The sequence below is a fragment of the Mauremys reevesii genome, linkage group 2 (assembly GCF_016161935.1).
Source record: "Mauremys reevesii isolate NIE-2019 linkage group 2, ASM1616193v1, whole genome shotgun sequence".
In the NCBI taxonomy this organism is placed as follows: domain Eukaryota; kingdom Metazoa; phylum Chordata; order Testudines; family Geoemydidae; genus Mauremys; species Mauremys reevesii.
The window spans coordinates 33,912,455-33,938,989 of NC_052624.1; the positions used below are offsets into that span (position 1 = coordinate 33,912,455).

Sequence of the window (26,535 nt, forward strand, 5' to 3'; positions counted from 1 at the left end):
TACCTACCTACAAGCGTCTGATCAGTTGCTCGTGGGAATCGACTTTCCTCATCAAGGAGAGACAATAAACCCATTGGTTTCTGGAGGAACATATCTAAGAGAGGCCGGTTGTCCTCATACTCTATAACTCTTGCATCAACACCTTCATATAGGTATTCATTCTGTAACAGGTGATAATATGTATGTTTCACCCACAAACACAGAGAAGTTTCAGAATATGATTCACAAACTGACAGCTGAGCGGAATCATAATTACATAGAATAAACAATACCCAAGGGGCGAATGCATCAGTGTTTTGTAAGAAAGAATGTCACTTTGAATGTTGCAACACACGGCAATGCTATAAGTTTTAATCTTGCTTGCCTCATGCTGTGTGTTTTGTAAAATCATATGCTTACCATGTACACACAAGACCAAATAAACATAAACAAAGTCAAAGAGCTCAAGCTACCATGTTTGAGGGCAAGATAGAGACTTTAGTGTCCTTCCACTCTTTACTCCTCTAGTCTGTATTGTAATAAAATTATTCTGAAGTCATTTGCGGGCTTCGTTTATATTCCTACATTGCTTCATTATTCAGACCTATTGCCAGTACAATGGCCAAGATTTGTAAAAATGACTAGTCATCTTGAGACTTCTTAAAAGGACCAGATTTTGGGAAGGCTGGAGCTCAGCACTTTCTGAAAATCAAAGCCCTATAAGATGTCTCAAATTGGGCCCCCTAATCACTTTTGAAAATCTAGGCCAATCGTATTCAATATGGTAGAAAACAAATCTAGTTTCTATGCTCTGGAATACAGAGATCTCAGACTTCTCAAGGTGATGAGAAAAATCTACTACACAAACTCTGCAAACGTATCATGCCCTCAGCATTTTTAGTGCCTTTTCTTTTGTTTTTAAAGTCTTTTTTTATAAATCAGGGAAAAGTAGCCAGATTTTTCTTTAATTCTCTTGCAATCTGTTCCCTAAATCCACAAACCAGTTAATTAAGCCTTTTGATTCTCTTCACAAATCATTTTTTTAATCTAAAGAACAAAATCCTTTTCAGTTACCTTTAGTTTTACCATGACAGTTTTGTCTTATTAAGTGATGTCACCAATCCAGTGTTGCCTGTTTTCATTGCAAATACATTATCCTAGGGACTACACTGATTCCTGACAGATGGATAACATTCAACAATTGAAGTCCCCTATAACTAAGCAGGAAGGTCTTCCAGACCAATGAAGATCTCCCTCTGTATATAATTCACCTTAGTCTGAAAGAGTTGGGAAATGGAGAAGGTAACACGGAGCATATTTTGGAAACCATTTCATCTCCACGTATTGCTTTATATCAAGAAAAGCATGTCCTGAGACCTCTGATGACTTCACCTCTCAGTCAGATGGAACCAAAAGTATAATCAACAAAATCAGAAATGCTGATGTGACAAATAAGACCCAGACAAATATGATCTTCAAATCCATCTGACTGCTACAATCATACTTTTGACCAGATTTACTTTTCTTCTGGCTTCCTAGACTTTTGGGCTTGATTGTGACTCTGACTGCATGCCCGCACAAGGAAATAAGATGTGAATCCCCTAATACAGCTCTATGTGGGATAGTCATATCTTGGTGCCCACCATATAAGATTAAGCCCTTTTTACTCCTGCCCAGGGACAGGTGGATGGGGAGCAGTGTGAATATATGGAGTCTTGGCTTCATCTCATCACTCATTGGTGTGAGTCATGAGGCCAGCACAGGAGAGGAGCATAATCAGATACCAGTGGTGCAGGCTAGCAGTAAATTAGTATACCTTCAGGAGCAAGGAGACACTGTGACTCAGAGGTATGTTTATGAGTCATAGTGTCTCCCAAGGATAATCCTGGCATGGTGCAATTTACACACCAATAAAAATATAAGAAAGGTCATACTGGGTCAGACCAATGGTCCATCTACCCAGTACCCTATCTTCTGCCAGTGGCCAATACCAAAAGCTTCAGAAGGCATGAACAGAACAGGGCAGTTATCGAGTGATGATGTCCAGTCCCAGCTTCTGGCAGTGAGAGGTTTAGGGATACCCAGACCATGAGGTTGCATCCCCGACCATCTTGGCTAATAGCCATTGATGGATCTATCCTCCATGAACTTATCTAATTCTTTTTTGGACCCAGTTATACTTGTGACCTTCATAACATCCCCTGGCAATGAGTTCCATGGGTTGACTGTGTGTTGTGCGAAGAATTACTTTCTTATGTTTGGTTTAAACCTGTTGCCTATTAATTTCATTGGGTGACCCCTGGATCTTGCGTTATGTGAAGGGGTAAATAACACCTCCTTATTCACTTTCTCCACATCATTCATGATTTTATAGACGTCTATTACATCCCTCAGTTGTCTCTTTTCTAAGCTGAACAATCCCAGCCTTTTTAATGTCTCCTCATATGGAAGCTGTTCCATACTCCTAATCATTTTTGTTGCCCGTCTCTGTACTTTCCCCAAATCGAACGTATCTTTTGTGACCAGAACTGCACGCTGTGTTCAAGGTGTGGGTGTACCATGGATTTAAATAGTGGCATTATGCTATTTTCTGTCTTATTATCTATCCCTTTCCTAATGGTACCCAATATTCTGTTAGCTTTTCTGACTGCCACTGCATATTGAGTAGATGTTTCCAGAGAACTATCTACGACTACAAGATGTCTTCCTTGAATGGCAACAGCTAATTTAGATGCCATCATTTTGCATAGATAGTTGAGATTATATTTTCCAATGTGCATTACTTTGCACTTATCACATTTGAATTTCATTTGCCATTTTGTTGGCCACACCCGGTTTTGTGAGATCCCTTTGCAACTCTTCCCAGTCAGCCTTGGACTTATCTATTTTGAGTAATGTTGTATTGTTGGCCAACTTTGCCACTTCACAGTTTACCTCTTTTTCCAGCTCATTTATGAATAAGTTGAACAGCACTGGCCCCAGTACAAATCCTTGGGAGACCTTGCTATTTACCATTCTGAATTGTGAAAACTGACTATTTATTCCTACCCTTTGTTTCCTATCTTTTAACCAACTACTGATCCATGAGAGGACCTTCCCTCTTATCCCATGACTCCTTACTTTGCTGAAGTACCTTTGATGAGGGACCTTGTCAAGGGCTTTCTGAGAGTGAAAGTACACTATATCCACTGGATCACCCTTGTCCACACATTTGTTGAAACACTCCAAGAATTCTAGTAGTGAAGCGTGATTTCCATTTAGACAAGTCATGCTGACTCTTTCCCACCATATTGTGTACATGAATATGTCTGATAATGCCGTTCTTTGCTATAGTTTCAACAAATTTGCCTGACAGTGAAGTTAGGTATACTGGCCAGGATCACACCTGGAGTCTTTTAAAAATCAGCATTACATTAGCTATCCTCCAGTCATCTGGTACAGAGTATGATTTAAACAATAGGTTACATACCACAGTTAGTAGTTCTGCAATTTCATATTTGAGTTCCTTCAGAACTGCTGAGTAAATACCATCTGGTCTTGGTGACTTATGATTATTTAATACATCAATCTGTTCCAAAACCTCCTCTGCTGAAACCTCAATCTGGGACAGTTCCCCAGATTTGTCACTTAAAAAGAATGGCTCAGGTGTGGGAATCGCCCTCCCATCCTCTGCAGTGAAGACTGATGCAAAGAATTAATTTAGCTTTTCTGCAATGGTCCCATCTTCCTTAAGTTTGCTTCTGTAGCACCTCAGTTGTCCAGTGGCCCCACCAACTGTTTGTCAGGCTTCCTGCTTCTGATGTACCAAGGAAAATGTTTGCTGTTAGTTTTGTGTCTTTTGCTAGTGTGGCAAGGCACCCCTTTTACTTTGTCAGCATCAGCATTCCTCTCTTTGGCGGTGGGGACCTGGAGTAAATCAGTCCAACTCTGAAGGTTTTTAATGATTTGCTCTGGTTTATTTTTTCAGTATTTACAAGGTGGGCCTCAGAGTAGGCCCAACTACTTCAATTAAGCAAAAAGCCAAACTCACAACACAAAAGAAATATATTTCCCTGTCCCCTCTCTGGGGCGTTGCCTCATTATGCTGGCTTCTGGTTGCCAGTCCTTCCCCAAACAGACGTTAACTTGACTGTTTCCTCTCAAGGAGGGAAAGCAGCCTTCCACCTAGGAGAAGCCTTTTCTCCCTGCTGCAGCTTGTTTCTCATCCTTCCTTCCCTCCTTCCTCTCTCTCTCTCTCCAGAAGAGAGGTTTTTAAAGGTCACAGGCAGCCTTTAATTGGCCACAGGTATCTCTAATTAATGTGAGGTAACCTCTTTGCAGTTAACCATTCTAGGGCTGATACACTTGCCTTCCACCACACTTACAGCTGTCACATCTGACTTTGTCACGCTAGTTGCTCTTCACGTTCTTTTTTGACCTGCCGAATTATACTTTTACACTTGACTTGCTGGAGCTTATGCTCTTTTCTGTTTTCCTCAGTAGGATTTTTAAAGGACGTCTTTTTGTCTCTAACCACCTTTTTTGCTCTGTTGTTTAGCCGTGGTGGCATTTTTGGGCCCTCTTACTGTTTTGTTTTAATTTAGGGTTTACATTTAGTTTGCGCCTCTATGATGGTGTTTTTAAATAGTTTCCATGCAGCTTGCAGGCATTTCACTCTTGTGACTGTTCCTTTTAATTTCCATTTAACTAACTTCCTCATTTTATGTAGTTCCCCTTTTTAATGTTAAATTGTAGTGTGGTGGGTTTCTTTGGTCTTTCCCCCCCTCCAAAAGGTGGCTAAATTTAATTACATTATGGTCATCATTAATGAGTGGTTCAGCTATATTCACCTCTTGGACCAGATCCACTACGCCACTTAGGACTAAATCAAGAATTACCTCTCCCCTTGTGGCTTCCAGAAGTAGCTGCTCCAAGAAGCAGTCATTAATGGTGTCTAGAAATTTTATCTCTGTGTCCCATCCTGAGGGGATAGTTAAAATTCCTCAATGTTATTGGGTTTTCTGGTTTTGCAGCCTCTCTACTCTCCCATGGAATTTAACAATCACTCTCACCAGGTGGTCTGTAGTACACTCCTACTGTTATGCTGTTGTTGTTCAAGCATGGAATTTCTATCCATAGGGATTCTATGGCATAGTTTGATTAATTTACAATTTCTATTACAGTTGACTCTATGCTTTCTTTTACACATAGTGCCACTCCCTGACCAGCAGGACCTACTCCATCATTCCTGTATCTTTTGTATCTTGGTATTACTGTATCCTGCTGATTACCATCATTCCACCAAGGTTGTATAATCCTTGATCAGGCTGTAGTTGTCCCAAGACTGAGATATTAGGTTCAAGCACAAGGTGTTATCACTAAGGATGCTTTTACTGTCAACAGTCTACATGTAAATAAATAATAATTATGATAATCAGCTTCTGTTGATTATGACAGTCAGAAAAAGGAGTAAATATTTCCATGACACTGATGCATCCTTAGACAAGCATTCCTGGGCAACATCTCCAATTATTAGTTTTTCTATAACTCTAATGCTCATTAAAGGAGACAGTTTAACAACACTGGACACTGAACTCTGATTTAAGAGTAAATGGAACTTCCATAGCTACACACCATAGTTACACAGTATGAGAACAGCAGCACAAGCTTCCCTGTACTGCCTTCATATGCCTCAGTCCTGACCTGGAAGGACCACATGGACAGTTTAAGCCTTCATGATCATTCAGTTTTCTGCTTCTCTATTAAGACTGCCAAATGGAGTGTCAATAAGTGCCAATGGTTTTTGTGATGTCTACCAGGATATGGAACAAATCCATTAAATCATTTCACATAGGTCAATGAATGATGTCAGGAAGCAAAAAACTTCCACTCACTATGGAGCTGGGTTAGATTTAAATCAGTGACCTAACAGTGAAAGACTCTGTATTATCAGTCCCTCATGCAATACTGCTCCCTTCACCATATTATGATGAAATATGAGACAGGAGAAAAAACTAATATGACATATTATAAAGCTATAACGAAAGATATTTTATTTGTATTAATTTCTAACATGCCATAAACCAGGCACTGAATCAGCTACAGGAGGCTGCAAGCCCTAGTGATGTTTCACAGCATCTGAATTCCCTAAAATAGTTTCTACTCATTGAGAGGATATCACACAATCCACGAGACAGTATTCACATAGATAGGATGTCACAAGGAATGACTGCACTACATTGGAGTATGTTGGCTCTTATTTTATGCTGTGTCTATTGTGATCAAACTAGGTAATATTACTCTGTGCAGATTTGCTGCACTTAAATCAATAGGGACAATATTATTAAATGCAGTTCATAATTTTGTTTTGTACTAATAGAAAACAACTGAGTCATGAAGTAATGCCACTTTGTTGATGTGATGATATGAAGTCCCATTTGGTTTAAAGATTAACTTTAGGAACTTCTTCAGAACCTGCCTTTTACCATCTTACTAAAGCAAAAGATGCAATTATAAAATTAAAAATAAATGTGAGAGACAAGGCGGGTGAGGCAGTATCTTTTACTGGACCAACTTCTGTTGGTGAAAGAGTCAAGCTTTCAAGCTACACAGAGCTCTGCAGACCTGAAGAAGAACTCTATGTAGCTTGAAAGCTTGGCTCTTTTGCCAAGAGAAGCTGGTCCAATAAAAAAAAATACTACCTCATCCACCTTATCTCTCCAATATCCTGGGACTAACACAGCAACAACACCACCGCAAACAAAAATGAATGTTGCACATGCCTTATCCAAAAGCACATTAGGTTAGGGTCCTTCTGACCAATGCATTTATCATCTGTATTAGCATGCATCAAATTCCACTAGTATGCTCATATAATGGGTCACAATGAGAAGGTCAATCTTCTGAAATATACTGTGCCAAACATCACAATTCATATCTTTGCTAAGACAATAAAACCAGTGCTGAAATAACCAGAATTTATGGAGAAACGGAAAAGCTGTCCATCTGGCCAATACCACCTAGATCCCCTCTATGAAGATTCCTATCAGTCCTGCATGGAAAGGAAAGTCAGCTCCCTCCACTGTAGTGTCACTTCCCTGGACCACACAGACCCCTTTCTGCAGGGTCAAGTGAAAACATGCTTTGTCCCCCCCCAGTCCCAAGGTCCATGGAAATGCTGGCAGCTTGGGCCCATCTCCAGGCAGGAGAAATGCCCTCTTTAGGGCACTTCTCTAGGCTGCTGAGGCTGTATTTCACTTTGTAAAGCACAATGGTTTGTGTTAAACAGAAAGTTCTTTTGTTCTCAACTTTACGTCTACCCAGAAGTACACAAACTAGCTGCAGCAGGCAACTTTCTGCTCTAACAGGCATTCTGAGCCGAATGCTGCTAGATGAAGAGTGACCCTTCAGCCTCACTTACTACCCTTACACAACAAAACAAGCTACTCCACACACAGGCTGGGGGGAAGCTCTGGCAGCACGGTGCCTTCAGAATCATGGAGTTAGAGACCAAGATGTTGCCCAGAGACACGGTGTTTCTGTGTGGATGGCCCTGCCTCCTGTCAATCCCCAGAGCCTGCAGAGTTGAGGGGCAGTTCATTGCACATCTTGCAGAGTTTGTTCCCCTTGATTCAAGACAATGCTATATTAGACCCGCACAAGGTTTTCCCCTACTTTTCCCCCCAGCCTCTATTTACCCCAGACCCAAATCTATATCCTGACAAACATAGTGGGACAAATTCATTCTTCGTTGTTACCCCATTTATGTCAAAGGGATGGATTTCAATCCAGATTTCCTATTTCTTACCTTTAGATTAGAAAAATTCCCCTCTCGCAGTTGCCATACAATTAGTCATGTGTAGAGATGGTGTGAACAGCTACTGTAAGACTGAGTACGTCCTCAGTCTGTGGATGTGCTGAACTAACACATTCCCTGGGTCCTTGGCCACATCCCCTCTCTGGCCAGTGACTTCAGCTTTTGGGGCTTTACTAATTGGGTCCATGCTCCCCAGCAGAGTAGTTTTGTGGACATCTTGCACTGCTGTGATCCTCTCACCCCTGGCTAGACTTGCTGCCAATAGGATGATGTGCATCTGGTGATCCATCGGCAGAACCCAGGAGTGAATCTGGCCCACTATTTGCAGAGGATTAAAAAAAATGTTCCTCAAAATAAAGAGGCAGCACTTACCCCAGTCTTCATTTCTTCCACTCAGAAAGCCTGGGGAAGAGACAAGCCTTACACTGTGCCTGTAAGGTTAACAAATGGAGTCTGCTAGACCGGTGGGAAAAGTGAAGCTCAGAATTGAAGACCTTCCTCTCAGAATGCCTTGCTATCAGCCCCACATGGTTACATCTAGGGACTGTTAGCCCAAGTGCCTGACTGACCTCAATTTCCATGGCAGCTCATGGAAAGAGAATTGGGGTCTCATATAAACAGGAATGAAACAAGCCACTTAAAGGAAGAATTAGATTTGTACCTTATTTACATACAGTGCCACAGATGTGCAATAATATGTACAAAAATATAGGCGGATACTTCCCTGTTATGAAGAGCTTACAATGAACATGGAGGAGGAGCTGTTTTTCAGATGGAAGTATGTTTATATGTAATAACATTTTTCAGTTTTGAAATTTATTTCAGAGCTCATTAAATATGCCAGCGTGACAATGCTAAAAATGCTAAAAACCAAAGCCCAAGTCATTTCATCTTTCTGCGCATGTGTTTCCCTAGCTGAAAAATGGAGATAATGATACTTCTTCCTTACTTTGATGTTTAATGATGAAAAGCACTATATAAGAGCTACATGTTATCATTATGATCATCAGCCCTAGTTATTATCCCTGGAACTGGTACAGCATAGGCAAAGGCAGCACAGACTACCCCAGAAATGTGCCACCTCCATCAGCGTAGGAATAATTTAGTCTTCCATGTTCATTCATTTATTGGCTTCATTTCTCAGATTGCCAAAAAGCAAGCCACTTAAGTCAATCGTGGTGTTGGTTTTTGTTATGAAGATGCCTGTTCAGTGGGAACTAGACTAAGACCAACCCACTTGACCTAGGCCACCAACCACACAGAGATATGTTCCATTTCAACCACTTTGACCTGGTATGAAGTTGTTCAAATAATTTGGGGAAGAGAGAAGAACTCATATATTGACAAGGCTGCACTCCTTTCTTTAGAAGAATGAAGAGAGAAAAACTATATTGTTTAATTTTGTACAACACAGTAATAAGTGCTATATAAAAGCCTAAGATAGAAGGGAAATACTCCCACAGATGTTTATAGACCCAACCACCATTCAGTCCCATCATATTTTTCATTTGCAAATTGATATATGTATTCCATTAATTATCTAAGATTATAATTTAAAAGGAAACCACACACATGCACACAAAACCACTAAGTAATCACAGTCAAAAAACAATGCTATTCACATTTTACAAAAGCTATGCTGGCACATTGCTTTATGCCAAAATTCAGTTGGCTGTAAGCATTCTGGAGGTTCGGAACTCAAAGAGTTGGAGGATTCTAAATGGTCCATGATTACATTATTTATTTCTCCCCCTCTGAATATCTTAAATGACAAATGAAAGTTGTAGAGCAGATGTGCCTATCATAGCTTAAATGTGTTTAGGAAATGTTACAGAAACTATGGGAGTTCAATGTGCAAAACAAAGCAACACTGTACACACAAAGGAAATCACAGACATTTTTAAAGATTTACAGTATGCTGACTCCTGAAGAAAGGGATATCGTAAACATCAGTTAACAATCAGAGCATATCATATCAGTGCTAAACTTAGCAGATCCCATACAATTAACATTTAAGATGCTGAACCACCTACTTTCTACATGATTGTTCTTGTGACATGGAACTGAAGCAATGTGCATGTCCCAAGCAGGGGAGAAGGGGATGTGTTATAATGGCCATTAATTATATTGTGAACTGTCCTTGAGCAACAGCCTTGCAATCAGTGACTACCTTATACTAAGATCACACTAGTCACTTCCTGGGTTTAAAATGATAGGGTTTGATACTCAACTTTGCACTAATTTTTGCCTGTAGAGTTAGTTATGCATCACTTCAGCAGTAGCCCCAGAGACTACTTTGAATACCCTGCAAGATAATGTAATGAAGCTTGCTATAGTATCAGGCCTGTTCGGATCCCCTTTTAAATGTGGCACACACAAAACCAGAAGGAAACTCACACACACAAGCTTATTAAACTAAGGGTATGTCTACACTATGAAATTAGGTTGATTTTATAGAAGTCGATTTTTAGAAATTGATTTTATACAGTTGATTGTGTACGTCCACACTAAGTGCATTAAGTCAGTGGAGTGCGTCCTCACTACCGTGGCTAGCATCGACTATCCCACAGTTCCCGCAGTCTCCGCTACCCATTGGAATTCTGGATTAAGCGCCCAATGCCTGATGGGGCAAAAACATTGTCGTGGGTGGTTTCGGGTACATGTCATCAGTCGCCTCTCCCTCCATGAAAGCAATGGCAGACAATCGTTTCACGCCTTTTTTCCTGGGTTACCCATGCAGACGCTGTAGCACGGCAAGCATGGAGCCCGCTCAGCTCACTGTCACCACTGCTGTTGCGAGCTGGAGGCTTCTGCCTCAGGCTGCTCTCCCAGCCGGTAGCACTGCGCAGTCGCACCTACCCCAGCCTACCCCTTACTCCCATGGCTCATGAAGCCTGGACAGTAGTAAGGAGCAGTTCGACTATAGGCTAAGCAAGTACAGAATGGTGGTAGAATGTGCCTTTAGATGTTTAAAAGCTTGCTGGTGCTGTTGGTCAGACCTCAGTGCAACTAACATTCCCACTGTTATTGCTGCTTGCTGTGTGCTCCATAATATCTGTGAGAGTAAGGGGGAGATGTTTATGGTGGGGTGGGAGGTTGAGGCAAATTGCCTGGTGTCCAATTTTGAGCAGCCAGACACCAGGGCGATTAGAAGAGCACAGCAAGGCACGCTGCGCATCAGAGAGGCTTTGAAAACCAGTTTCATGACTGGCCAGGCTTCGGTGTGACAATTGTGTGTGTTTCTCCTTGATGCAAACCCTCCCTCTTTGTTGATTTTAATTCCCTGTAAGCAAACCACCCTCCCCACTTTGAAATATAGTAACTATTGTTTTGAAACCATGCATTCTTTCTTTATTAATAAAAAAAAAAAAAAGAGATAACAGACAAGGTAGCCTGGGTGGGGTGGGGGTGGAGGGAAGGACAAGGCCACATTGCTTATTGTAGCCACACTAAAAATCAAACTGCTTGAATGACAGCCTTCTGTTGCTTGGCAATCCTCTGGAGTGGAGTGACTGGGTGCCCGGAGCCTTCCCCCCGCGTTCTTGGGCATCTGGGTGAGAAGGCTATGGAACATGGGGAGGAGGGTAGGCGGTTATACAGTGGATGCAGTGGGAGTCTGTGCTCTTGTTGGCTTTCCTGCAGCTCCAAGAGATGCTTCATCATGTCCGTTTGCTCCCCCAACAGACGCTTCATCATGTCTGTTTGCTCCCCCATTAGCCTCACCATCACGTGCTGCCTCCGCTCTTCACACTCACTTAATTCTTTCCGGGCCTCTGCCACTGAATGCCTCCATGCATTAAGCTGTGCCCTATCAGTGCAGGAGGACTGCATGAGCTCAGAAAACATGTCATCATGAGTGTGTTTTTTTCGGCTTCTAATCTGCGATAACCTCAGGGAAGGAGATGATAGGGGAAGCGTAGAAACATTCGATACTCTACGATTCTGGGGGACTGTATGGTCACCTGTGCTGCTGAGTTTGCCACGCTGATCAAACAGGAAATGAAATTCAAAAGTTCCTGGGATTTTTCCTGTGTACCTGCCTAGTGCATCGGAGCTCAAATGTGCTGTCCAGAGCGGACACAATGGAGCACTCTGGGATAGCTCCCGGAAGCCAATACCATTGATTTGTGTCCGCGCTACTCCAAATTCGACCCAGCAAGGTCGAATTTAGTGCTATTCCCCTCGTCAGGGAGAAGTACAGAAGTCAATTTTAAGAGCTCTTTAGGTCGATGGAACAGGGTTGGTTGTGTGGACCTAACCCCGTAGTGTAGACCAGGCTAAGTGATAACACAAGAACATTTGAGTCAACTCATGCCTGGCCAGCAGTCTACATATAAAGATACCCAAAGGAAACTGAAGGCAGATTACACTTGAATACAGCGGAGCCCAAGGCAAGGTAAGCACATTAAAGGTGGGTAGTAAAGAAGATGGAGAGAGAGACTGAGAACCTTTGTGTCTGAGCACACCCTAGGACATGGATGTCTGTCAACTGCAAAGCCCTTTGTCCTGCAGTGAACAGAATGATGGTTCAATGCTAATTACAGAAGTGTCTGTGTTAAATAGCTGAGCAGCATCTGCTGTGGAAATCCCGTGTTTGGCTACAAAATTTCTCTTCTTTTATGGCTTTTCTACACTTGATAGTTAACACAGATTAAGGTAGGATATGAATTTAAAGTGCAGTGGTTTTTCTGAATAACTCCATGTGTGGACACTCTTATTCCAGAAAGAAGTGTAGACTCATTATCATTTCCCCAGATGTTGGCTTTTTAATACAGAGAAGTGGCAGATAATGGTTGGCTTCTTTGGTGGACTGAGCTTTGTTGCCTGAGAGTATTACTGTTGTGACTGATGCATGGAGATATTCCAGGGTGGGTGATAGAGCCTCCTTTCACATGATTTTTAAACTGCTTATTCCAGAATAAGAGTGTCTACACATGGCATTAATTAGGAACAGTTAATCGAGGACAAGCCCTTCCATATGGTAGACAAGCCCTTACATATGGTGGAATGTACTAGTAGTTGCACATTCTGCATGTTTTAATCTGCAGTGCAGACAATGGCTTTAAGACTTCTTTAATAGTTAATTTTCACATTGTTTTCTAGCATACATTTTCTAGTTATACTTCTAGAAGTTTATTAACCAAGATCTTAAAAAAAACCCTTTGAGTCAATATACAAAGAAGCAGCTGTTCTTTGTATACCGTTCCAATCTGCTGCTGTTCTCTCTTCACACGGTGGCCATTAAACCCATTAAGACCCCAGAGGCAGCAGTAGCCAACTACTCAGACTTCTGTGATCTACATCTTGGGTGCATCTGGAGGCTTTGGCACCAAAACTGTTAAAGTGGTTGCCACAGACAAAGTCAAACCATCTTTGGCTTAGAGGAGTCCAAGACAAAAGATAATCCTTCTGGTGTAATTGGAAAATCTTCTTCATGAAGATATACAGTCACACCCAAAAGGCTACATCTAACTCCACATGATTGTGTTGCCTTTGAAATAATTGGAAACTATCAAATATGTTTGCCATAAAGTACTATTTTCCTTTTATTTATACACAAACATGAGAGAGAGAGAGAGAGAGAGAGAGAGAGAGAGAGAGAGAGAGAGAGAGATTTTCCCAAACTTACATCTCTATTATTTACAAAACCAACAATGATTAACAGTTTGGGCAAAACTCTGCATTAGTATTAGTAATTAAAAATTATGAGGGTGGGTGACAAAATGCTTTTCAAAAATATACATCTGAAATTTCATCCAATAATGCAGAGAAAGTATCTTTTCACTCTCTAAACCTAAAATGCGAGGGTTGATTACCCAGGACATGCAGTATTGGGCAGTACTTCTGTTTTTTGTTGAAACATGTTTTCTCAAATAAGAGAATTAATTGGCTAGCAATTTAAAACTGTTTAACTTAATTTTCATTTAATCCTTGTATAAACTCCTTATGGTCTTTTTACAGTTTTTCTACTGACCTTTCAAGTTCATTAGCTTTCGTAATTACAACACCTAATTTTTCCTCCATCTTTTAAATCAAATTATATAGTGTAATCAAAGTAAATCTTCCATCAGTTGGTTTAGGAGAACAAATTCCTAAATGAGATCCAAATAATTGCAATTATTCTGATTTTTATTATTGGAATTCAATGTTAAAAAGCTTATTAGCATGCTATTAGGAAAGTCATTCTTCAAAAAATATGTACTATTTGGCATTTCTGCTTTTTGCTGTTGAACCATAAATTACATAGTGCATATTATTCCTCAACAAAACAACAATGCATTTGAATCAAACCAATTATTTCTGTGCGCTGTTGCCTAGAAACTGTAAATTTGAAGTTTAATGCATTTTAGATGGACATTTAAATTACAAATAGCAATCCAACAATTCTTCACATAATGTATAGACAGAAAGCAGTCTGTTATAGACTACTATTCTGTGCTTCTTAAGAAGAAAGAAGAGTTTAGCTTTTTTGGGTCAAATATTTTATGTTCAGCGCTACTAAGCTTGATAAAATATCCCCAAACCTACCTGTTCCCAGGCAAATACATGTTGATTGAAGTAGAACTGAATCTGTTCATTGGCAATGTTGATACACAGTTGTTCGAAAGAATTTTTTTTGAAATTTTCAAAGCCAAAAATATCAAGAATCCCAATGTTCAACCCATCATCATTTTCGCTGAAAAAAGAATTTAAAAAGCTCTTCATATTTTTATCTCCATTATTTTACATACTACCTAACTTCATTATTGTTTCAAGAAAATAAATAATGGGCCAAATTTATCACTGACCCTGGGAGTTACATAAGGATGAATTTTGCCCAATCAGATAAATCTTAATAGAATGATCAATTCTAATATGCAATACAATAGTACATGTAAATCTAAGGATGACTGTATGTGTCAAACATGATTTATTTACTGTAAGTGTGGATAAACTCAGCTGGCAAAGACAAGCAGGATTTCCAATTTTAGGTTTAAACTAATATTAAATACATTTAAGCCTATCATGAAAAAAAACAGACTATGGTTCACAAGTGACACACAGTTGCTCTTTGTTTCTATGGTAATAAAATAGGCTTGTAATTAGATACTAGGTATTTCTTCCCTCAGATTATTTGCTCACAATGCTTAGGGCTGACTTTTCAAAATAGATTGTCTGCAGAGAGGCCCCTACATTCATTTTTATGCACCTATATACCTGTTTTAAATATTAAGATTAAGATAGTTTAAATTTGAAATGAGGTGCATGCAACAGGTATTTAGAAGCCTAGCTTTAGGCACTGAAGTATGAAAATGTGACCTTACACTATCATAATATATATAAATACTTAATAATAATAATAATAAGAACACCAGAAGGATGGGTGCAAATGAGATCAGAATGTGGCCTAATTAATCTACAGATGAATGGCAGTGTTGGCCCTAAGTGTTATGAGTAAATCATCTAAAGCAAAAATATCTGTTACATAACTCCAGTAGGTTTACTCCTAATTTACATGGGAATAACTGAGATCAGAATTTCACCCAGTTAATCTATAGAAAAATGCCAAGATGCCAGTATTACAGCTATTTACTGTATGTCTATTGCATACTACTAATGAAAAAAATGTATACGATCAGAAATTATTAGCATAGATATAAAAGTTATCAGATGAAGGAAGGATTTATAAAAGCTAAATGTTACAGATCTGAACAAGCTAATGAAATATTATATCAAGACTATTCTGTGTCCAGATGTTCTATAAAGTATATAGAACATGTAGTTACATAAATCATACATTGCAAAGACAGAATTTTTCTACTGGAAAAATGTCCCTTTACCTTAAAAGTTTGTCTGGCTTGAGTAAAGTATTGATGCGATTGACTATCCAACTAAAGAGACGCCCATATAATGCTTTGGCCATGGCATCTCTGACATCAATAGCTTTTTCCACGGTGTTGGGAAGGATAATGGTTTCCCCTCGAGTCACCACGCAGTAGGAGGTGAGAGCTTCTTGCAGTTCATCTGACTGAATGCACAGCAAGGAAGCACCTAGAAAGTGAACAGATTTACTATTAAGACACACATAATCCACAGGTATATTTTTGGAGGAAGGAGATATTTCTTAATTTCTAAGGGTTAGATTGTAACAGTACAATGTGTCCTGAATATGGGGCTGAGTGGAATTGTGCTGCACTAAGAGCAGATGAAGGACTCAGTCATAATCTGTAGCTAATTCCCCTCTTGCTCCAGGGTGGGGAAGTCATGTGCACCACCCCTTTCCCAGGTGCAGATTACTTTCCCTTAAGTGACAGCTCAGCCATGCTGGCCAATGTGTCGGGGACAGCATCAAGGCTCCACCCTCTCTCCAACCATTAGAATCATAGATGATTTGGGTTGGAAGAGACCTCAGGAGGTCATCTAGTCCAACCCCTTACTCCCCCTCATTCATACAGGAGGGGGAGTAGCAGCTTCCCTGTGGATGCTTTTCCACTGTAAACCCATTGTGACCCACAAGGCAGGTAGCCCAGCTCTACTGTAGGAGGTAGAGCTGGTAAAAAAATAAAATTCAAAATTTTTATGACATTTTTCACAAAAAGTTTAAATGTTGACAAAAATCATGAAACTTCCATTTTGCTTTGCAGACATCCCCAGTAACAGTCACGCTATCTGAATAAACTATGTGGATGGACACAAAAAGTAAATAATTTGTACACACATAAATATGAAAGAAACCCTTCTTTTTACATTTTTATTAATATGGATTTGGCATGAATTGAATTGTTGTATTTTAATTAGTCTTGCAAAATTTCCATCTGAATACAGTTTTTATAGATAAATCTAATGTGATAAAATCTCCTGCCTGCTAAAACATTACAGAATTTTAATCTTAAATCAAAGAAAAGAGAACTCACAATTCTCAAGTGCGACTGGATTGGAAATATTGCTCTTGTCAATCGTGTGCTCAGATACCACTGAAGAAAACTCAATGTTACCCACGTTTAAAATTGCAGCAAGAATACTGTACACACTGCCAAGTTCCTGAAAAGGAGAGTAAAAATGTAGCTATTTATAGTCTTACATTTGGTACCTTAGGCTGCAATAACGGGTATTCTATACCCCTTTTCCATATCTTGAAGATAAGCATCTGTACTGGGCCTTAACATGTTGCTATTGACTGCCTCCTCATTTATAGTGGAGCCTGGACTGCCCTGGAGCACACACAGCTGAACAGGAGTCACTGGGTGACCAGATCGAGGATCAAGTCAGCCGATACACATGAGATCTCATTTTAGTAAATTGATGCAATTGCCTGACAAGGTTGAGAACTCCTGCTCAGGACAAGTACAGTTAAATTAGCCATAGTATTTTCATCATGCTCTCCTCTCTCTATCAGTACGACCAAAGCACCCCTATCCTTGAACCACTTCAGAGGCTTCGTCTCTGACATCTAATTCAAGCTCTTTGTTCTCACTTTCAAGGTCCTTCACAATCTTTATCTCCATCTCTATTTTTGCTCTCATTGCCTCTTACTCTCCTCACTCTGTGTTCAGTCCTCTTGCTTTACGATTCCCTTTCCTCACTCCATGCCTTCTAGCACTCTGCCTCCCAAGCATGGAGCAGTCTCATTCTTCTTGTCCACCATACACTCTCATCCAGGAATACATCTACCTCATTCTCCTCATACCATACTCTACTGCTAGTCCCCAGGGGATGCCTGGCACCAAATAGGGGGCAAGGACGAGGTGGGAACGTGGCCTAACCCCACTTCTGCAATAGCTTAGAACTAGATTAGCATGCAGGGAGGAGCAGGCTGCATCCCATAAAGGGATGCCATAGTGGTTGTGTTTCTCCCTCTGTGCACCAGAGAGTTCAGGAGCAACTCCATACCACCCCTTGCTGTGCCTGAAGGCATGATCTAGTCCTAAGGCTGGAAGCTTCTTGGAACAAAGAATGAGTTTTACAACAGGTTGAATCCTGTGCCCACTGAAGTCAATGGAAACAGTGCTTCACTAGGAGAAGAATCAGACACTGATTCAGGGAAGCACTTATGCAGGTCCTTAAGCTCATCCATATTCAGGAGAACACTTTAAACACATACTTCATTTTAAGCATGTGCCTAAATCCCATTGTTTTCAAGTTAAGCATGTGCTTAAGTGCTGTCCTGAATAGGGATTTTTTCCTGATCTGGGGCCAATGTTTGTAATCACAATGTAAATTTTAGGTGACATACATAGTACGTGACCTTAAATAATAATGAATTATAAGTAAAACTGTAATAGTAATAGATAAAGTAATGCTTTCCTTGTGGTTTTGGCTTTGATCTAGCTGTAAACTTGAATACCCATCTCCATATTTGGTGATTTCTGATCATTTTCTAAGCAGAGTCAGCCAGTTTTAGTTTCTGTAATGTAGACTAGGGTTAAAGCAGAATTTGGGGCTATTATTTTTCTTAAGGGTGCAGAGTATTGGACAAGCATTTTATCAGATGGGCTACTCATCACTCCACAGCATTTTATATCATAATATTTTGTAACATGCTGGCATCAATTATTCAGATAAAATCCTTAATTATCTTTAATTGCTCAAAAATATTTGATCTTATTTTCAACACTTTCAGAACTGAATCCAGCACAAATCCAATACTTAATGAAAATGAATTATTCCAGTTACTCCAAAGCCAACTAAAAATCTCATTCTAAAAATTATTCTTAGGATGATTGGCACACAGTATGTATGTTTGTAAAGTGATTATTCTCATTTCAAGCCTAAGAATGTGGAGGAAATTCAAAGAAATGGAAAACTTGACTTTTGCCATTATGTTGTATAATGGGTATAGCAACGGACATTTCTGTGCCCTTTTCAAGTAGGTGTTAAATCTGGTTGATCTGTCTAGTACAGAATGATTATTGTGCACCCCAGGCAGTCCTTGCCTCTTATTTTTGTCATGCAGTTTTAAGTAAAAGAGTGTGGGTTTAGGACAGAGAGCAAAGTATAGAGTATGTAGTTACCATTACAGTATGCTAGCCAGTTTAAAAGAGAGATTTCATAAAAACATGTTGGCTCCATTTTAATCAGAATGCACAAGACTAATGTTCAGGACTCCGGTTAATAGAACAAGAATTGTGGCTATATAGAGAAACTCCTCTGTGCACCATGATGAAATGTCAAAGGTTAGGGGTACATTATTGCACCTTTCCATGGAGGAGCCTCCTTCTGATGCAGCATCTTTCTCTAGACAAAAAGTAGCAGTCTCTGTGCATACAGAGCTTGATTCCTGGCATATAGCCACAGTTCTGCAAAGGGTATGGTGCGAAGACACACAGCCCCAGTGGCAGTGCAGGGAGATATTATGCCTGGATTAGGTACAATGATTCCAGGAGCTCATGGGAGCGCTGGGAACCACCACTGCTGTGTCACACTTCAAGAGAGTGCAGTATCCACTCCCCTCTGTACCCAGCCTTCTCTGCTAGCTGGGGTGGAAGTGGGTCAGACAAGAGCCCCACCCTCTTTTGAGAGGCTACCACTTCCACGAGGAATAGCCCCATGGAGTCCTTCATAGGAGGCTCAACAAGCAAGGAAGACTCTTTATGCCTCTCCTTCCCCATCCACTCAGAAACTAAGCACACCCTGTCCCACAACCTTCTGCAAAGTGACCAGAAGATGCATGCTGGCACTGTGCATAGTGTGGCCAATCACATTTCTCAGTAGACTTCCAAAATATCAGAAGTGACACCTCCTCTTTTGGGCCATATCGGGTCATTGCTATATGCAGGTGATGCTCTTATCAATCAAAATGAATGTTTAAGCACGGGGAACAGGAACAGGCTGGTGTAACTGCATAGTACACTTCATGCCCCACAAGGTCCTGTCATGAGGGTGGCTCTGCTGATGACAGTTCTGCAACCTTCACATTCATGTAGGTCAGTTCTGAAGATATGGAAGTACTGCTGACAGGAAATTTTGGGGCCTTACCATCTGCTATACAGCGCTGGAGTTGTGAATAATTATCAAAAGGAAAAAGAAGAGAATGGACTTGGGAAAAAAAGATGAAAATTCAGGTTCACTGCTAAAAGGTTTCATCTGCTTTGGCTATATAGGTTTGCAGCAAGGTAGGTAATGGGCCTGACTGAAAGTTTTCTGTCAAAAAAAATTTCCAGCAGAAAATGGATTTTTGAGTAAATGATTTTTTTGGCAAAAAAGTGTCCACTTCCCATTGAAAAAATTGATTTTTTTGTCAAAAAATCGATGTCTAAAAATGAAATATTTGGATTCTGAAATGCCACTTCAGTGCCTCATGGGAGTTGTAGTTAAGGTATCTCATGCTCCCATTTTCCTTTACATGACAGGCTCTTCAGTCAGACTTCATCTCCCATGATTCCATATAACTGCCACGATGTATCACCTCCCTCAAGAGGGGAAACTACAGTGCATGATGGGAGATACTTTTGATACTTATTGACAACTCCAGTGTCATAAAACAGCAGTCAATGCTGTTTCTGATTTTAATATTTTTTGCAAACAATTCAAAAATTTCCATGGAAAAAAAGCTGCAGTAATAAAGAAATACATCATTAATGGCAAAACAGCAAGGAACGTATTATTAAAACATAGGGGAAAAGGTTTATACACATTTCTTCATAGCTAAAATATCACCCTTAATGATGGCATAGTGAATGTTAACACGTCATCAGCCATATATATATTTCCTGTCCAAACTAGATCTGTGAAAAGTCTCACACTTGGAATTGTAGAAAACTCTCAGATTTTCTTTTGTAAACTAGTATTCTATTTTTATAGACTTGACTCTTTTTAGTACCTCCTTCCTGTTGGACTTGCTCCTCCAGGACTAGGCACCAACAGTGTTATGCACAGTATGCTGAGAAATATTAATAACCATGAATAGCAACATTATAATGCAGCTTCTCTCATGGTACATGAAATTCCTTGTTTCAAAGCAGCTGATGAAGGGAGACTTTAAAAAGAAACAGGCTGATATTTATTGTAATTATACCTGGTACAGGCTTACAAGAGAGAACCAGTGGCCTGCACACCCGTGAAAAGAGACAATGCGAAAGAAGAATGGATTAAATTAGTGGTCATTGACAGGGGTGGCTCCAGGCACCAGTGCAGCACACATGTGCCTGGGGGGGGGGCGGCATGCCGGTCGTCATGAGGACAGCAGTCAGGGAGCCTTCGGGAGCGTTTCTGCGGCTTCGGCGGCGGGTACGCCGAATGCACAGGATCAGTAGATCACCCGCAGAACCGCTGCCGAATCTGCGTGACCGGCGGACCTCCCGCAGAAATGCCACCGAAGGCACCCTGACTGCCATGCTTGGAGCGGCAAAAACATAGAGCTGCCCCCGGTCATTTATAAGACTCACCCTGACATGACAGGTTTGATCTGCTCAATGCATTTCAACTATCGTTGCCAAAGGCTTCTTATTTCAAACTCTAATTAAAAAAGTGAATAAAGCTTACTCTAACCAGGCTAAAATTATAGGCTTATTAATAGTTACAAACATTATTTTCTATGCACTTATTTTGTAACTAACTTTTTTCAAATATTCAGCTGTGTTATGGCCACTGACTTTATAGGACTGTTCACTAATAATACTTTCTTAGTATATAGATACTTAAAAACTTTTAAAATAATTAAAATATGTAATAATATAATGACAAACTGACCATGGAATATCCAAAAATGTCTAAGAATCATAGCCAAAGTAAGCAATATAATGAAGGAAACTGGTTGTATTTTTAGCCAAAATGAGAAAAATAGTGAAGGAAATTAGTTATATTCTTTCTATGCATTTTCCCTTTATTACCTCTTGTCACAGAAAGAAGCATAGAAATGTTTCAAAAAAATGAAAAAGATTGAAATGTTATCAGCACTCACCTCCATTGTAAAACCTATGACTTTGAAGCACTGCTCAATTAATTCAAACTGAGACTTATAGAAATTGTTGTTCATAAAATCTTGAGCTGTTCGGAGATGTTCATTTTGCAGATACCTGAAAGGGTTGAGGAACGAAGGGTTATAATCCGAATGCGGTTGAGCCAACGACAATGTACTCCTTAGAAATCAATTTATGTAAAAAGAAACTCTGTTACCTGGGTGGCTTATACTCTGGCAGTTTATAATGTGCCAGTTTTTTCTTTTCTGCTAAACCAGCATAAATGTAATAAAAAATATGGAAATTTCTCTCTCCCCTGAAACAACAAAAGCAATTATTTGTTTGAGTAACAAAGTTGTACTGCTAGATTTATTGATGGCATTATTGCTATTGTTAAACATCATTAAAAATACCAGATCTTCAGCTGCTGTACATTGACATGGCTCTATTGAAGTCAATGGAGTTCCATCAGTTTATACCTGCTGAGTACTTGGTGCAGTGATTTTAAGTAGCTCCATCTTTTTCTGTGCAAGCTTTTCTTGTGTCATATCTACCAATGCAGATGATGTAGAAGCAACTAAATGTGGCACTGTGCACTGTGGTGTTTGATCGAATAAGTAAATATTGGGTCAGATCTTGGAAATTGCCCACAACCTTAGTAAACTAACTGTGCCCAGAGGAACTCTGTTCAAATCTTCCCTCCCAGGCAAAGCTGCATTCTCACTATGGGTTTGATCCTGCAAGGTTCTCTGAGATTTGACCGATTCAGAAAAGGATTTAAGCACATGTGTAAATTTAAGCACATTCTACTGACATATCCTGTTTAAGTGATCCCACTGACCTCATCAGAAATCAGCAAGCCCAGGGAAAAAGTTCAAAACAAGCCATTATTTTAGGGGAAAAGGCTGATTTTATTCTGAAAAATCCAAGATTCTATAACTGAAGTTGGATTGTGAAAAATTGTCAATAACAGCGTTTCCTAAAACTGGCCCAAACTTTAAACTGTGTATTTGCTAAATCAGCTCAGAAGAAATAGAGGTAGCCATTTGTGTTACATAGGTACTTCAGGTAACAAGCTCCTACAGAATCGAAACACTTTTAGTTTTAGTCAGTGAGGGAAATATTAAAATTAGAGTCGGGGACAAGATTTCCCTGTGCCAAGTTCTAACCTTTTGTCATTAATTATTATTAATGACAAAAAAAGTCTACTAAAATTTTTTTTGTACTTTAATGTACTATATGTGAAAACAAACAGCTGATATTGTACAGGAATTTACTTTCATATGAATTTATTTGTGGGTGCTCTGTGAAGTGTTTAATTGCTCTATCATTTGTTATTTTATTACACACACACACACTTAACAAATATATATGTGTACTTGGTTCATACTCCTGTATAAGCAAAATCATATTAGAATCTCCAGGATTTAACCAAATATTATGCACACAAGTTACATTACTAAGGGGAAATTAAAGGAAAAGTAATCCAAACAATATACTTAACATATTAAGGGCTTAATTTAAACTAGGGCTGTCATATGATTAAAAAGAAGGTTGATTTTCTTTTTTGGTGCTTTGGGTTTTGTAGTTTCCACATTGGAATGTGGCTCTTTTAAGACTTCTGAAAACATGCTCGACACCTCGTCCCGCTCAGATTTTGGAAGGCACTTCAAATTCTTAAACCTTGGGTTGAGTGCTGTAGCTATCGTTAGAAATCACACATTGGTACCTTCTTTGCGTTTTGTCAAATCAGCTGTGAAGGTGTTCTTAAAATGCACAACATGTGCTGGGTCATCACTGAGACTGCTATAACATGAAATATATGGCAGACTGCAGGTTAAACAGAGCAGGGGGACATACATTTCTCCCCCAAGGAATTCAGTCACAAATTTAATTAACACTTTTTTTAAACGAGTGTTATCAGCATGGAAGCATGTCTTCTAGAATGGTGGCCAAAGCATAAAGGGGAATATAAATGTTTAGCATATCTGACACGTAAATACCTTGCAATGCTGCCTACAAAAGTGCCATGCGAACACTTGTTCTCACTTTCTGGTGACATTGTAAATAAGAAGTGGGCAGCATTATCTCCTGTAAATGTAAACAAACTTGTTTGTCTTAGCTATGGGCTGAAGAAGAAGTAGGACTGAGTGGACCTGTAGGCTCTGAAGTTTTACATGGTTTTGCTTTTGAGTAGGTTGAACTTTCACGACAAAGAGAGTGCACTACAGTACTTGTATGAGGTGAATTGAAAACTACTATTTCTTTTGTTTATCATTTTTACAGTGCAAATATTTGTAATAAAAAAATACACTGATTTCAATTACAACACAGAATACAGTATATATGAAAATGTAGAAAAACATCTGAAGTATTTAATTAATTTCAATTGGTATTCTATTGTTTAACAGTGCGATTAAAACCTGGATTAATCGTGATAAATTTTTTTAATCATGATTAATTTTTTGAGTTAATCGCATTAATTAACTGTGATTAATCAACAACCCTAAATTAAACCCAAATAAGGAAATGCAATCTTAAAAGTATTAGAATATCTTTAGTCCTGCCCACATACGTTTATCCTTTTTGCTATACAATATATGCAAGAATTTTTTAAAAACAGACCTGTTTAAATAAACCAGACTGTAATAAAATATACTTTATCATATTCAAGTATAAGATTAGCAAGCTATAAATAGTAAGCTATTTTAATTTGTTATACCTTAGAACCTAGCAACCTCTTGTTTATTTGAAAGAAAAAAACCTTGCTAATCTTATACTTGAATATGATAAAAGATTTCCCACATTGCACACCTGCTTTGTTTACTTTAAAATGGGTCGATTGTTCCTTTTTACTTACACAGCCTGATGGACAACTCTGGATTTTTCAAGGAGGTATTCTGAAATTTGAGCTCCTACTACAGTTCCTCCACAAGTGAATTTCATTTCTAAGTACTTTCCAAATCTGCTGGAGTTATCATTGATAATAGTGCCTGCATTTCCAAATGCCTCTACAAGATTGTTCACTTGGAGTATCTTCTCCTGGAGAGTCCTATTATTAGCCTAGATATAAATGCCAACATACAGAAAAGTTATTGCTTAAAACATTCTCAAGAATAATACCAAAATAACTTTTCAAATGGGTCTTTCCATTTACATCTGGTATTGAGAGTTATTGTTTGTTCATTCTGTGTACTTCTGGAATCTTTATTTAGGTATCACAATAAACATCAGATCTCTGTATTGAGAAAGAAGTCCCTTCCTTCTTTTTTTCTCCTGCATCTATGGGCAAAGCCTTTTTCCTTGCCCACACAGGCCCCAATTCAGCAAGGTTCTTAAACACATACCCAGCTTTAAGCATATCAATACAGTACTTAGGTAATGGGACTGCGACGTGCTTAAAGCTAGGGATTGCCTAAGTACCTTACTGTACTGTACTTACCTTAACTTTTATCCATCCAACTATCCATCCCAGGTTTTTATACCTCACCAATCACCATGGTAAAGGAACACCTCAGACTGTTTTCCTGTATGCTTGAAACAAGGGCTTAAGATGTAGAGTGAAATCCTGGATTCACTGATCTCAGTGGGAGTCAATGGCATAATTCCCAATTACTTCAGTGGGGCCAAGAATTCACCCATGCACTCATTTTCAGCACAGTCTTCGTGTTTTCACTCTTCTCTTAATATTGGGCCAATTATTTTCCCCATTAGATACCAATCTTCCTACTGTTATTCTAAGGAGGATATTCCTGCAGGCTTAAGAAGACATCCTAGTGCAGTGACCTTTACTTGCTGAATGTGCCACTGCTCACTGCACCCATCCTTTAATATGCAAAACTCTCAAGATGTGACCCAAATTCAGGCATACTTGTGATTTGCTTTAAGGAGCCAAACCATCAAGTCACCCTTTCTGGTCTGAATCATATGGAAAGACAATGACACTGACAACAATCCACTGCTTAAGTGAGGTGAGCATGTCAAAAGGTGAAACAGAATCCTACATGGTACATTTTGGGAAAATTTAGGACAGTCCCTAAGGCAGACAATTGCCCAAGAAGGGTAAAACTTTCACTGTGCTGTGTAATATTTTACAGCATTCCAATATTGTTTCCAAGTGGACTAAGGCAGGCTTGAGCTGGGGAAGGCACATCATCCCCTCTCTGACACTGGAAAGGTTGTCCGGAGAAGGTAATATTGTCCTGGGCCACATCACCTTTTCCACATCTTACCCTCAACCCTCCGCTAGCGGATTCCAATGCAGAATTAGGGTATTTGGAGTCTGTAAGAAATACTGCAGGTTTGAGATTATGTTCCAATCTGCTCAGGTTTCAGGCTTTAGAGAGACTTGTGGGAGCACCCACTTTAAAAACATACCTTTCCCAAGACCGTGAGCTGCTGAACCAGGAGGTGGGCACTCTGCGTCTTGCCAGCTCCACTTTCCCCAGAAATGACAATACACTGAAGAAGAAGACAAGAGCAGAAGTCCATTTGTTCTCATTGCATCCCTCTAAGCAGAGCAAAGGGTATGACACATAAATCTGATTGTGTAAATAAATACCTGTACCTGATCCGAGTTGTATGTTACCATGGATTGGTATACAATGTCAGCCACAGCAAAGATGTGGGGAGGATTGGCAGTCCGCTTTGCTCCAATATACAGTTTGGAATGCTGAGGGTCAGAACACTGCAAATGTTTTCTGAGTTCCTTTAATATCCATTTTTGTATTATTTTATCATGTTTTCATTCTATTTCTTCATAAAGATTATTAATTATTATTATTATACTGTGTACCAATGGATCCTTTGTATTATATTTTAAATACTATTAAAAAGGAACTGGTATACTTTGAAATCTCATCATACCTTGATTATGTAAAGTAT

The 26,535-nt window shown here is 39.5% G+C and overlaps 1 protein-coding gene across 8 annotated transcripts in view; it reads right to left on the bottom strand.

Annotated features, from left to right (window-relative positions):
• Positions 1-26,535, bottom strand: part of MYO3A (myosin IIIA) — a 188,271-nt gene that overhangs the window by 52,544 nt on the left and 109,192 nt on the right. For 5 of the 8 annotated variants that reach the window (XM_039523755.1, XM_039523751.1, XM_039523749.1 and 2 more), the window contains 9 exons: positions 26,213-26,323; positions 26,029-26,112; positions 24,512-24,714; positions 21,869-21,967; positions 21,654-21,768; positions 16,669-16,795; positions 15,595-15,805; positions 14,303-14,450; positions 8-161 (listed from right to left, as the gene is read on the bottom strand). In XM_039523755.1, coding sequence (XP_039379689.1) covers positions 8-161; positions 14,303-14,450; positions 15,595-15,805; positions 16,669-16,795; positions 21,654-21,768; positions 21,869-21,967; positions 24,512-24,714; positions 26,029-26,112; positions 26,213-26,323 — 1,252 coding nt within the window. The remainder of the gene's footprint in view (positions 1-7; positions 162-14,302; positions 14,451-15,594; positions 15,806-16,668; positions 16,796-21,653; positions 21,769-21,868; positions 21,968-24,511; positions 24,715-26,028; positions 26,113-26,212; positions 26,324-26,535) is intronic. The other 3 variants (XM_039523756.1, XM_039523753.1, XM_039523750.1) reach the window with 1 other exon arrangement.